Genomic DNA, 13329 nt, shown 5'->3' on the forward strand with positions numbered 1-13329 from the left:
GCAAAATGCTAAGTGATACAAAATGGGAGTTAGGTAAGTGGCATCCTCCAGTTAACCTTCCAAGACCCATTTCTTCTTTGGGTCATCATTACTTGTTGCTCTATGAGCAGCCTGAGCCCTTGGCTGGACCTGGAGCCTGTGGGTCTTGAGCGCTGTATGAAAGGAAGGGAAGGAAGGTGCTGATGGGGAAGGAGGTGCCCTGGTAATGGTCACAACTGTGGAAGGGGTGACAGCAGGGCTCGAGTCTCCTCACATGGAGACCAGGAGTGCCCAGGCCTTTTGTGTGCTCAGGGTTGTGCTGTGCCTTGTGCTGCTGCGGCAGTGAGAAGGGAGAGAGGAGAGGCTTCCTGGGAGGAAAGAGAGAGCTCAATAGTCTGGCTGAAATGTAGGGAAAACACCCATCAGCCCAGCCACAGTTTCTAAGATTGTCCAAAAAAATATTGCAACTGAGAAATCCTTTTGAGATCAGACAGCATTTCCATAATGCACAGATAGCAAAGCAAGGGAGGTACATGCCAACCAGGTCAGGTGGGATCCACCATCTTCCTCTGCAGAAGCAAGAGTAAAGGGGTGTTTGCTCCATCTGTTTTCCTTAGCACTTGGGATGATCAGTGCTGTGTGCTGGTGGTGGCACAACTGCACGAGCAGTTAGATTCTAAAGGCACCAGGTCACTCAGCAGAATGAAGTAGAGAGGTGGGGATAAAAAAGGGAAAACATGAGGCTGCAGCATCAGCCAGTCCCTCTTTCCTTCATTTCAGCTAAGAGATGGCCCTGCTCAATGCTGTCTGGTAAGATCACTGTCCCGCTGGGCTCTTCCAGCAGGGCATTGAGGCAGGCATGTACCATACTCCTCTTGTCCTTTCCCTGGCTCTTCCTGCAGCCCAGTTGTCCCAAGTGTCTCAGAGTATAATGCCAGGTTAGCACCTGTGGCTGGGATGTGTGAGGAGGTCCTCCTGGTCTGCCAGCTGCAAGGTCTTTGTGAAATGAGACTTTTGCCCAACACTCTTCCCATGGCGCCTGAAGGAGGTGCATGCCCTGTCCCTCCTCTCTGGGTGCATGGGATGTCTATGCCTCCTCGCTGCGTCGCAGGTCTTGCAGCTCAGTCATGGCTTTGGCCGAGAGCTTCTTGCGGCGGAACACGGCTGCAATCTCCTCAAAGGACTTTCCTTTCGTCTCCGGGACTTTGAAGTACGCAAACAGGAAGAAGATGAGGAGCAGACCCGCGAAGATCGCAAACACATATGGTCCACACAGATCCTGCAGTGGGAAGGTGGGAACAGGGGAGACCACCATGAGCACCACAGGGATGACTGCCCCTTCCTACCCCGGCTGGCTGACGTACCCAGCCAGACTAGGGGATGGAAATTTGGGAGACACATTCACATCCTGCTGGGCTGCTTTGGGAGCCCCGTAGTGGGATTGTGCCAGCTGTTTGTTTGTGTGGGAGAAGGATTTCTTACCGCTATGTACTGGAAACACATTCCCACAATGAAGTTGCAGGCCCAGTTGCAGAAGCCGGCGACAGCGATGGCGGCAGGGCGCGGGCCCTGGCTGAACAGCTCGGCTACGATAAACCAGGGGATGGGCCCAGGCCCCACTTCGAAGAAGATGACGAAGAGGAAGATTGCAACCATGCTGACGTAGCTCATCCAGGCAAACTGGCTCTGCAAGAGGTTGGTGTTATAGTCCCAAAGCAGCTCTCATTAATTGTCACTAATTTCTTTATTTGGGCTTTTTCAGAAATTTCTTACTATTCAGACCAAGAGGGACTGGACATGAGTAATTAAGGTTTTAAACTTTTGTGCCAGGTGCTGGCTGGGCATGTGGTGCCAGCATTGCTGCCTGGAGGAGTTCACAGCCATCAGCTCAGCTGTTACTTTGAGCCCTCTCCTTGCCTGCAGCTCAGCAAAACGGGGCATATTGGCACCCTTTAATAACCAGGCTGTTCAGCAAAGGAGGCCACCCCTTATTTGCTTTTTCATCTTGACGGGGGCTTGCACCAGTGCGTAGGACTGACTTTGATGGGATTTTCTCTTGTTTTCAAACCAGGGAGAAAAAATGGAGAGAAATCCTTACCAGAAGCACAAGCCCAACTGTCATGGCCACGGCACTGATTAACATGCCCATCAAACCTGCCAGGAAGAGGGACCTCCTGCCCGCCTTCTCCACCAGAAAGACCTGTGGAAACACATGCAGGAGCTCAGTGTCCAGCACCACCACTCTCAGGATCAGGTCCATTAACTATAACCAATCTGTTACCACTGTCACACTGCTCTTTTGCTCTTTTGGCTCTAGTGATAGAGATTTATGTGCTGGTTTCCAAGTGTCAGAAACTGACGGCTCCTGGGGAACCAGACTGAGCAGTCACTCTGCCAAGGGCAAGGCAAAGGCACATATACTCAGAGCCCATCCATTTCCAGGCTTTCAGGACTTCCCACCACTCCTACACATGAATTGCTGACTGTGGACTTTCTCTCTCTCTCTCTCTCTTTTTTTTTTTTCTTCCAGGAACTAAAAACTTACTAGGTCTGCATTAGTTTGAAATCAGGCTTCAAAATGTAGCATGATTCAGGTTACATCACGGGCCATTGCACCTTGACTGTCCTCGGGCAGGGATAGTTGTGTAGCAGCTGCAGTTAGGATTTTTCCTCCAATCACTCCCAGACTCTTTGCTTCCCTGGTAGTCACAAAGCTTAGTGTGCTCCTTTTCAGCTCCTCTTGGTAGACTCCAGTCACTCATCCAACTTTTGACAGATACCTAAGTCTGTACCAGACACCTCACCCAGCTGTAGGTCCCTCCAGAGGACGGAGGAGGCGGCCTGGCCCAACTGTGCAGCAGCCTCTGAAGCTGCCTGCTCCCTCCCCTCTGCTTGAAAGGACACCTCTGGCCACCAGCTCCACCTTTCCTGCCATGACACCCAGGATTTACACTTCCCAGAGACCGTCTCTTTTGCTGGAGGCAGTTCATGTGCTGACACGTGAAGTTGCAGAGGATGAGTCTCTGCTCCCTTCTCCCCTTACCAAGGTCCACCCAGCTGTCAGTGCTTCTGCCTTTTGATTGGGGTCTGTCATTTATTGACAAAAGCAGGTAATTTTTAAGTGCTTGTGGCAAAAGAAGCAAAGAGCAAATGCCTAAGGCTGCAAATGCCGTTGCTCTGGGGTGGGGATGGAGCTGCAGGACACCCTTCATGCTGAAGAAAGGCTTCTTCCACAAAGGCTTCTTCTTGCACACCTCTGTGCCTCATTTCACAATAAACATCACATTTTCTCCTCTGTGTGGGGGCCCATGATGGACTTCCTCTGAGGCAGGTTCACTCCAAGACCTCCTCTCTCACACATCCTGGCGTATGAATGGTCAGGGTTGGAAGGGACCTCAAAGATCATCCAATTTCAACCCCCTGTCATAGGCAGGGACACCTTCCACAAGACCAAGCCTGGCCTTGGACAGTTCAGGGATAGGGCATCCACAACGTCTCTAAGAAACCTGTGCCAGTGCCTCACCACCCTCACAAGAATTTCTTTCTAGTATCTAATTTCTTTCTAATATCTAATAAAAAACTCCTCTCTGTCAGTTTAAAATGATTCCTCCTTGTCCTAAATCTCTTGGAGCTGTGTATTTCTGCCTTGCAACCAGTCCTGCATCATGTTGGTGCAAGTCCTTTACTCCCTAAATCTCTAGAGAGATATGAGGGAAATAGGCTTGGCATTTCCTGATCTTGTATTAACGGCCACATTATAAAACTAATTGCCAGCTGATGTGAATTGTGTTAATCCTCTCAGGAGAGAGACAAATGAAGGGAGGTTTGTGGAAATGGAAAACATCCTTTTATTGCTGCAGAGCCCTGTGTATATAGGATGAGGATAGGTGCTGGATTCGTTTTATTACTGTGGAATAGCCTTGGGATATCACTCGTGCAGGTGCTATGTACATACAGAAAGCAGTTTGAAAGATAACAGGCAAGAGCAGACTGGGAGCTGGTGACATCCGCATACCCTGCCTGCTCCCTGGGGGAATAGGACCTGCAGAATTGCAGTCTCAAGGCAACTTTTATTTTAGGGGGAAATGCAGAGTTTTCAGAGCTTCCCTGAACACAATGGTGCAGTTTCCACTCACAAGGCGTTTAGCAGTGCTGATCAATAGCAACATGCTCTATGTCAAGGCTTGTATTTTTAGATTATACTTGCCCGGGGAATGATTTTTCCCTGTAGGGTGTTCAGGGTCAGTCCTGCAACACTGCAAATCCCAGCACCAGGATAAAATCAGGTTTCAAAACCACACTGTACCTTATGTGTCTTTGCAGTCCAGGGGGCAGAAGTATTTACTTACAGAGATAACAGTGAAGACCGTGTTCACCACTCCAACACCGATGGTTGCATAAACTGGTTGGTCAACCCCAGCTCTCTCGAAAATGTTTGTGGAGTAGTAAAAGATCTATCAGAATACATCAGGATGAAGGATTAGGCAACAGGGCTGGTGAAACTTTTTGTTCTCATGAGGGAAGAGTTGCACTTGCATGGCTGAGATGTGGCATAATTCAATTATGATTAATTTTTCAACTTTTAACGGCTTGTTATAGTAATTAAAGCTGAAAATTTCATAGGAGCCTGAGGGAGTTAAAAATCCTGTTGAAATTCCCCTCTTGAGCTACTGCATTTGCACATTAAATCTGTTTTCTTTTATGTAGTCTATGTTTAATCTTAAAATCCAGATCACCAGCACCGAGCACTCAAGACAAATATCTTAGTGTGATCAAGTTTTCGGTTAATTTTAAAATATTCTCATTGCAATAACTTCCACTTCTTCCTTCTCTCCGAGAATAAGGTGGTTCCTTATTCTTAAGGGCAGGAGGTAAAGGGTGGCTGGTGGATGGGATTGGCATGGAGCCAGGTAGGCTGGGCATCCCTGTGTGCCCCTTAATGCTTCTGGGTGTCAAATGGTGATTTCTGGTATTCCAGGAGGTCATGCAAAAGTTGTTTAGCTAAAAACGGCTAGAAAATAGTGATTCTGGGGTGAGCATGATGTCATTAAAGAGAGCAAACTGCTGACAAACTTGGGTAGGGGCAAGGGTGATGGGAGGGCTCAGCAGGGGTCTGCTGTGCCAGCTGGTTTTGTGCTGGACTCCCCCCCACTCTTCTCCCCTCCTGCCCTCCCACAGACAGCTTGGCAGGGACCCAGGAGCCCACTGCAGCCGTGGGAAAGCCTTCGTGGCTTGGATGGAGCCAGAGCTGCCTTTTCATGCCCAGCATGGATCTCTGGAGAGACAGACACTCTGGGGAGACTCACCGCGTTGATTCCCGAGAACTGCTGGGATATTTGCACCATCAGCGCCACAATGACAGCCTGCCTGTACTTGGAAGAGGTGAAAAGCTGTCTTATGGAGACTTTCTTTTCACTAGCAGCTTCTTGCTTTTCCTTTTCCATCTCTTCGATCTCTTTCATTGGATCATAGTTTCCTCTAAGCCTTTTCAAATCTTAGGGAAAAAAAAAGAAAAGATTGACATTTTATTTTCAGGGGTAGGTAAGTTGTATATGTAAGGACAAGAATCTCTAGGCAAAACTCAAGGCAAGCCAACCACATGGATAGCTATGTCCTCTTGCTCTGAGGGTTCCTATGGCACATCCAAGGATCCAGGGTTCATCTGCTTGATAAGGGGCAGCAGCACATCAGCTCTGCAACAGCCCTGAAACATCACTCTCAAGCCTCAACCCGCAGCAGTGCTGCTTAGTCCCATGCAAACATCTCAATAGTTTTTGATCCAGAGCTAATGTGTGTCTCAGCAGCTCAGAGCATGAGAAAGAGCAACCACAGTCACATGGGAGTCCTCAGCCAGGCTTGTCCTTCTGTTTTATACTATGTACAGTATAAAAACAACAAGCCCAGAATGTCTTTCTTACTTTTTTTAGCTTCTTCCATCTTCCCCAGTTTGATGTAAAGGTATCGGGGGCTCTCAGGGCACAGTAAGAGCAGGAAGAACTGCAGCAGGGCAGCCACGCCAGAGAGACCAAGGAGCAGGGGCCACATCTCGTCATTGCCCAGAAGAAAGTCTAGTCCAAGGACCTGGAATAGTTGAGGCATTATTTGAATAGATCATTTTGCACCCTAAGAAGAAAAAGCAATTGACCACTGTGGTGTTTTGAAGTGACAAGCTGGAGGAAAACTAGAAGCAAATACCAACTCTTTTTCTGGATATGTTTGTTTTCTGTACATTTTTGTGCCCACCTGTTGTGTAGCTGGGACTTGTGCCACGGTGGGCAATGCTGATGGGAGCTTTGGGCTTCCTGCTTCTCTGATGAAGCTGTTTTTGAGAACCTGATTATCAGGGGTCTCATGCTCAGGGTCCAGCCTGATGCAGATGAGATGCTGAAAAAAATTCCTCAGGGAGAGGAGAAATTGTTTGCAGAAGTATTTTTTTTATTTTTGAGAAGTTGTCTTTGTTAAGACACCTTAACAGGCAGGGCTTTAACCCCATTAAAGCAGATTTTTTTGCACACTGCTTCAGTTCTGGGGTGGAACGGTGGTCAATAGGCCAGTATACACTGTGGTCTTCCTGTTCTCTGAAACACCCTCTCTGGATGTGTGTGTTCTGCTGCTTACCTGGCTGAAGAGGATGCCTGTGACGATTGCGAGCTGGTGCAGCGTCCCCAGTGCTCCTCGAAGGGCCGTGGGAGAGACCTCGCTGACATACATGGGCACCAGTCCAGAGGAGAGCCCTGCACCGAGCACACGTGGGTGTCACCTCTTCTAGACACAGCTCAGCGACCAGCAGAAACCACTTCCCAAATGGGAAAGGAGGATGGAGCCTGTGTGCTGCACTCCACACCCCACCTGGCTGGGAACCGCCTGCACCTTGGAAAGGTGCTGGGTGCAGGGATGTCCCTGCATTCAGAGCCCCAAACTGGGAAGCCTTTTTACTTGAACACACACATCAGAGCACAGAGCAGGGATTGTCTGCTGGGAGGAATTATCACAGGGCAAAGAGCCTTCTTAAAACTTGCCTTGAAACCTCGGAGTGGAGTGTTGTATTTGCATACCAGTAACAGTATAAAGAGCTGTTATTTCTAAGTTAATTCTACTGTAACCCCCAATTATTTGCCGGCTATAATTTGCCACTCTGTGCACAGTGGTCCTGTGCTCTCAGTCTAGGGAACCTGTTAGCCAGCCTGGCTAGTGATGTGCTCTTACAGCAGCCACCAGCAAGATCCATCCTTGAGATACAGAGGGACCTGCTCCTTTCTAGGATATGTAAAATGAACATATGATAGAGCCAACCCAAATACTTCTGGGAAAGATCCTGGATCAAGAAGGACAGACATAGGGAGAAGAGGGAAATTTCCAACAGTGAAACCCCTCCTGAACTAAAAAAAGGATTAAAAATTATGGGAAACTCTGAACTGCAGCCCTGGAGCCCTGGAGCACGCTACCAAGGAGCTGCTTTCAGTGGCTGACCCAGCCTGGACTCACCACAGTACAGCCCCGTGACCGCTCTCCCAGAGATGATGAGGATGTGGGATGGCCCAAATTTCGCCAGCCCCATGAGGAGGTTCCCAGCAATGGAGAGGATGTTCACCACCAGCATGGCTTTCACCCTGCAAGGAGGCAGCAGCACAGCTCCTCTGGCACCTCGCTCAGCCAAAGCAGCCATTGCAACACACTAGAGGAACTATGAAGTCACCTGATCAGTATTACAGGGAAAAACAATGAAAGCAGGCACTGCAAAATACGGGGGCCAGGGTATCATCAGAGTAGTTAGAATGATGTTATAAATTATACTTTACATCCTGTGCGGACACCATGCAAATGTCCTCCTCCTCCTTTTGCCATGGAAGGAAACGGGGGAATTCAGAACTTAATCAAGGCTGCTCATCAGCTGCTGTCTGAAACGCTCAAGTTGCAATAAAATGTCTGATTTGTAACTGGGGATTTTAAAAAGCCCAACATCTGTGATGGTTGAAACAGTATTTTGGAAGTTGGGAGGGTTATTTTTCCTTTTCTTCCTAAATCGCTGAAAATAACACAAATTGTATTTCTACAGTGAGGAAACGGTTCTATGGGAAGAATCAATCAGAAGGGTTTGGGCTGTGGCAGACTCACAGCACACACGAGCCTCTCACCTCCCGAGCCGGTCGCCGATCCAGCCCACGGTGAAGGAGGAGACCACGCCACCGATGGCGAACACGGACACGGACAGGGACCAGTACATGGTGAGGATGTGTGAGGAGGTTGCGAGGTCCTCACTGATGTCATTTGGGGTTGGGGGTGTGCCCTCTGTGCCAGCCTGGAGGAAGGTGCCATCCTCCATGGAGGCGTTGGTGGCGTATCTGTGCGGGGGGACAATGCCCAGCACACGCCCGTAGTGCGCTTCTATCACCTGTGACAGGTAAAGAAGAAAAACGCTGTCAGCTCAGATCTATAACCACCCCAACCCCTGTTCTGGATGTTATTCTGCCTCAGGAAAAGATATGCTTTCCAGGCTCTGCAGGGGTGAAATCTAGGGGTCCCTCTGGCTCCACAGCACTCAGACTCCAGCAGGGAAGGGCCACGAGGGCAGGCACAAAGCATGCCCTGTCATGGGGACTTCGTTCTGTAGGAGAAACTGCCTGGAAAGGGACAGAGCCCTCCTGAGGGCTTCTGCAAGGAACAAACTGTCCCTGGCTGTCCTGAAGCCTTAGTTCCTTGGGCATGCACAACCAACTTACCTTCTGTGGAGCGTTAATGACTCCCAGACTGTAGCCATACTGGAAGAAGCCCAACACCGCAGTGAAGACAGAGAGGACCAGTGTTCCTGTGAGGTGCTGGGGCAGGAAGAAAAGAACAACCTCATCATACTGTCCCAGCAGTGCTCAAAACTGGGGAAGGGCTGCATCCCACCCCTATCCCCAGGGAAGCCTGCTGCCCTGCTGGCTGGGACAGTGGCATCCAGGAATGCCGCTGCAGCAGCACAGTCGGTTGGCTCACTCCAAAGGAGAAGGAAGACCCCTGGGGACAGGCAAGATCAGGCCCCCAGGGCAGAGTGGTGTTGCCCCACAATGACAGTCGAGCTCTCCCTGCTGCACTGCCTGTCCTGGCCCTGGAGCTTGCAGGAGCCAAAGCTCTGCCCAGTACAGCAGTGCAAGAAGCAGCAGCAGCAGCAGTGTCGTTCCCCATCCTTGGAAGATTTTTTCCCACAACAGCTGGGAAAAAAAAACAAAACACCAAAAGGGTGCTTTTCAGCAGTGCTGTTTAAAGCTTTTTTTTTTCCCCTCCCATCACAGTTAAAGTTATCCAGTGAGCCAACAGAGCTCTTAAAAATAAAAAGTAGCCCCTTGGCCCTTTTCCCCTTTGCCCCTGTGCACAATTAATTAGTGGAGATTTTTGGTTTTGATTGGTTTTGGTAAGGGATTGCTCAGTGCTGGGGTCCTGCAGAAATTCTAGTCATTTCACTAGAAAGTCTAGTGCAAAAATACCGGGGAGCCATGATTACCTTCTCTGTCTGCATTTTCCTTTTCTCATCCACTCCGCAGCTCCTCCACCCTCCTTCTGGGAACAGTCACTGTCCTGGGCTGCCGGGCAAGTTGAGGGCTTGGGCAGGGAAGGAAGGACAGCAGAGCTGGGATGGAGGCAGGAAAACGGGCTGGTGCTTGGAGAGATGGGACTATATCACCTCTGGAGTTAATGAGAAACCCAAGTCTTCCACGCATTATTTGGCCACCGCTCAGCTCAAAGCAGCCACCACCAATCCCCGTGTTTGGGACACACACGAAACAATGGGAGACCTGCAAAGACATCGAGTGGATCTGGAAAATTGAAATGAACCAGCTGCAGGGCTGGTTTGGGGCTGTCCCTCAGCTGAACAGTTGGAAATGTGACATGCCAGGGGCTTGAGCCTGGAGATGCTCAACACCTTCCTCAGCTCCTGTGCTGGGTGGGCATGTCACATCACAGTTCTCTTGCTGAATCAGGGAGAATAAACCTCTCCAACACATGTAGCAAAGCAGCTAGAAAATGACTAAATGTTTTATTTCAATAGCACTTAGCACCTGCTGTAAAATATATTCATGTGTGTATTTCACATACAGAGCCACATATAAACACAGATGTATACAGGTCTCTCTGTGTATCCATACACAGACACCTGCATACACAGAGCCCCCTTGGCAGGCAGCTCTAATGCCAGTACACACCTATCAGAGGAGACAGCTGTATGTGTTTTTGGACATAAAACATAACAGAATTACCCAGAATATTACAGTAAAAGAGGCTTTCATTAAAAATCCTGCAGTGGTGTGAACAGTGAGCCTTTCAGCACCACCAGCTGATGGCTGTGCTGTCAAATATTGTGGATTCTGGGAAACATTGCCAATGCTGCCGAATGCTCCTGATGCTGCCAAATATTTTTGCCTTGTCTCCCTCGGCTTTCATGAACTTTGCACATCTGCACAAGCTGGTCTGAGCTGGTCTGTCTCTGGCTTGGGCTTTACTGTCCTTGACATGGTCAGAGAGAGGAGCTGCAGGGCCGGGGGGGACAGTGGCATCCTTAGCGGCAGCAGACCGTGCCAAAGTCTGAGTCAGCCGGGAAGGTGATTAATGCTGATTAAAGTCATTATCTTCCAGATCAGCCCCTGATGGGTCCGGCAGCCAAGTTACAGCACTCATTGGATGATGCTCTCAGTCAGCCAGGCTTCACATGGGCACAAAATGTACTTTCTACAGAGGAAGAGCAAGAGAAAAAACAACAAAGATGAGTGTAAGACCACTAATCTTTGCACTGGTCTCCAGTAAAGTAAAACTTTAACTGGAGGAGGAAAGTTCATTGCATTAAGCGGGCTTTGATTCCAGCCACAGCACCTGCATTCCCCTCTTGGGCTGGGGTAGCTGTGACAGGAAGGGCCCCAAGGCTGAGCTTTTTAGTTTTCCCCAATATTTGTCCTTCCTCCTGAGATCTTTGCCAATGGTGTTTGTTTGCTCGCTGTGTGTGGATACCCAGGCATTTACAAGCAGTTTCTTTGCATTGCGGTTAAATACCTTCACAATGGGACTGGCAGGATTTGACAATTACCAGACTGCTAAAGCTCGAATAACAAAACAAATGGGAGCCCTGACCCAGGACCGAAACCTCCAGGCACTGTGAAAACCTTGCCAGGACAGATGCCCTCCTCCAGGATTCCCATGTACCCCTCTGGGATGCCCATCCTGTTGCAGGTGCCTGGCACAAAGAGGATGATGCTTTTCCTCCCTACTCTTTCCAGACTACTGGAACTGGAGGGATCAAAGGCCACCAACATACCATGAGCAGGGTGGCCTTTCCATGTCCTGCCCACTGCTGCTTAGAGCGGAACCTTCCCATGATCCAGCTTCCTGGGGACGGGATGTGGAGCAGCTGGAGCAGTGCTGGGAGGCACGGGTGAACACCACTCACCTCCCCAGGAGCAGCCCTTCGACTTCCATGGAAACTTGGGGTGCCAAAGGCTGGAAGCCCCACGGCCTCACATATACTCAGCCAGGTCTGCTAGCAAAAGGCAGGGAGTTATCCCAGGGTTTTCCCATCCTTCCCTGGCCCCTCTTCCCCTCCCTGCCTGGGCTGCCTCACCTCTGCCTTTGAGCCCCTGGCTAGTGCCAGCTGCGCTGTGACACACTCCTCCACAGCTTGGCCCCAGGCAATTTAAGCACCTGTTGAACTCTCAGTGGCACTGACCTGTGGTTCTCTGAACAGGGGGCTGGATGTGGATGTGGTGATTAGCAGAGGCCAGCTTTAGGCTGGTCCTGAGACTTATGGATGGGAAGGGTTGGTGTGTAAATCTTCCTCTCACTGCAATCACTTCCCACAGGGACTGATTGTTAGCCTGGTAGAGAGAAGCACAATATTCCTACAGGATAGAAAACCAGGCCTGGCTTCACCAGAATGGATGACCAGCCCACCAAACCACCTGACAGCCAGTTGTGATCCCAGTCCAGAGGGTGCAGAGTAGCACAGCCCAGCCCAAAGCAACACTGACCCATCCCACGGCTGGTGAGCCTGGCCATGCAGTGTTTAGGTGATTGGCAAACAGGGCCTGCATTATTGCTAATGCTTCATTTAAATAATAAAATGCAAGAACTGTGCATAATGTTAGGCAGAATTGCCGTGCTTATTGCCTACTCTATGTTGTGTGTAGTGTAATTGGTGCTGTTGATAATCTAACTGTGTGTGATAAAAGCAATGGGCTAAAGTTTATGGTGGGGCTCTGCTTTTGAACAGCTGAACAGCTTTTCACCTCAGGGGAAGGAATTCAGAAATTCCAGAGGGGCTGTGCAGCTATCCCCAGGTGCTGGGGCAATTTGCACATCCATTTTACTGCCTCTGGGTCATTCACAGACAGCTTTGATGTTAAAAAAAAAGGGAAAAGTGTGCCATAAACCAAACCAAAACAGAAAAAAAAAGGTAGAGCTGGTCTTCAAGACTCTGGCTCTCTAAGAGCTGGCTGATATAGCACATCAGTGGCTGGCACAAAACCAAAATTAGGTTCATTCATTTCTCCTCCCTAAGCACATTAGCTGGGGCAGGCAGCAGTGCTGGGGCCGCATGTGAGACAGCAGCTCAGGCTGACAAAACACATTTAGGAGAGAGAATTTGGCGCATTTACAGCACTGCTGTAAAGATACCCGAGGTTAATGAGCCCCTTCCCACCCCCCTGCTCTGGGTGGTGCAGCATCTCCCAGAAGAGAAAAACTGGGAAGCAAACCCAGCAAACCTCTCCAGCTCCAGGTCCTGACTGCAGCACAGGGCAGCACAGGGATGCTGCAGGGCAGCAGCAGCTATGACAGGCGCCCTGAGCCAGGAAATGCATCCTTATTGCTGAGCAATCTCTGCTGGATCTCCTCAGAGCCCTGTCCAGGTGGGTGCTTAGCCTGGACACAGGCAGGGTGTGATGTGGAGCTCCAGCCCACACCTTTGGGTACAGGCAGGATCAGTCTTTGTTGGCCCACACGATGCTCCTGCTGGCCCCAATTACAGAGCATCGAACTGTTGCACAAGCAGGAAAAGACCTTAAGTGGATTCACATTTAGACAGTGAACTGCAGCACAACTTCAACCATTTCCAGCAACCAGTCCAGCTCTGGGGTTGGGACCAGGGTCACCTTGAGCATTTCCCAAAATACATGGCGTCAACCCCCAAACCATCTCACAAGAAGAAAAATGCCATTTGATAATAATTCTGAAACAGATTTGAAAAGATTCAGTTCCCACAAGTAGCTGCTACGGCCTTACCTCTGAGCATCCTTCACCTGGCAGTGGTACCCAGCATCTCCCCAGGGTGGTGGAGCTGACCACGGCCCTTGCATGGCCTCATGCCAGCTCTCAGGGCTCTCC

The 13329-nt window shown here is 49.8% G+C and overlaps 1 protein-coding gene across 1 annotated transcript; it reads right to left on the bottom strand.

The window, feature by feature from the left end:
* Positions 1-457: 457 nt before the first annotated feature.
* On the bottom strand, positions 458-9562 carry SLC2A2 (solute carrier family 2 member 2). The gene is made up of 11 exons (XM_066193725.1): positions 9464-9562; positions 8700-8795; positions 8115-8371; positions 7465-7589; positions 6598-6713; positions 5898-6060; positions 5286-5473; positions 4329-4433; positions 2078-2179; positions 1462-1665; positions 458-1258 (listed from the first exon to the last, which is right to left on the bottom strand). Exons 1-11 carry the CDS (start codon positions 9476-9478, stop codon positions 1067-1069), a joined length of 1563 nt encoding a protein of 520 aa, XP_066049822.1. The 5' UTR covers positions 9479-9562; the 3' UTR covers positions 458-1066.
* Positions 9563-13329: the final 3767 nt, after the last annotated feature.

Source organism: Chamaea fasciata, unplaced genomic scaffold, assembly GCF_029207755.1.
Source record: "Chamaea fasciata isolate MVZ Bird 193981 ecotype frontalis unplaced genomic scaffold, bChaFas1.0.hap1 SCAF_11, whole genome shotgun sequence".
Lineage (NCBI taxonomy): Eukaryota > Metazoa > Chordata > Aves > Passeriformes > Sylviidae > Chamaea > Chamaea fasciata.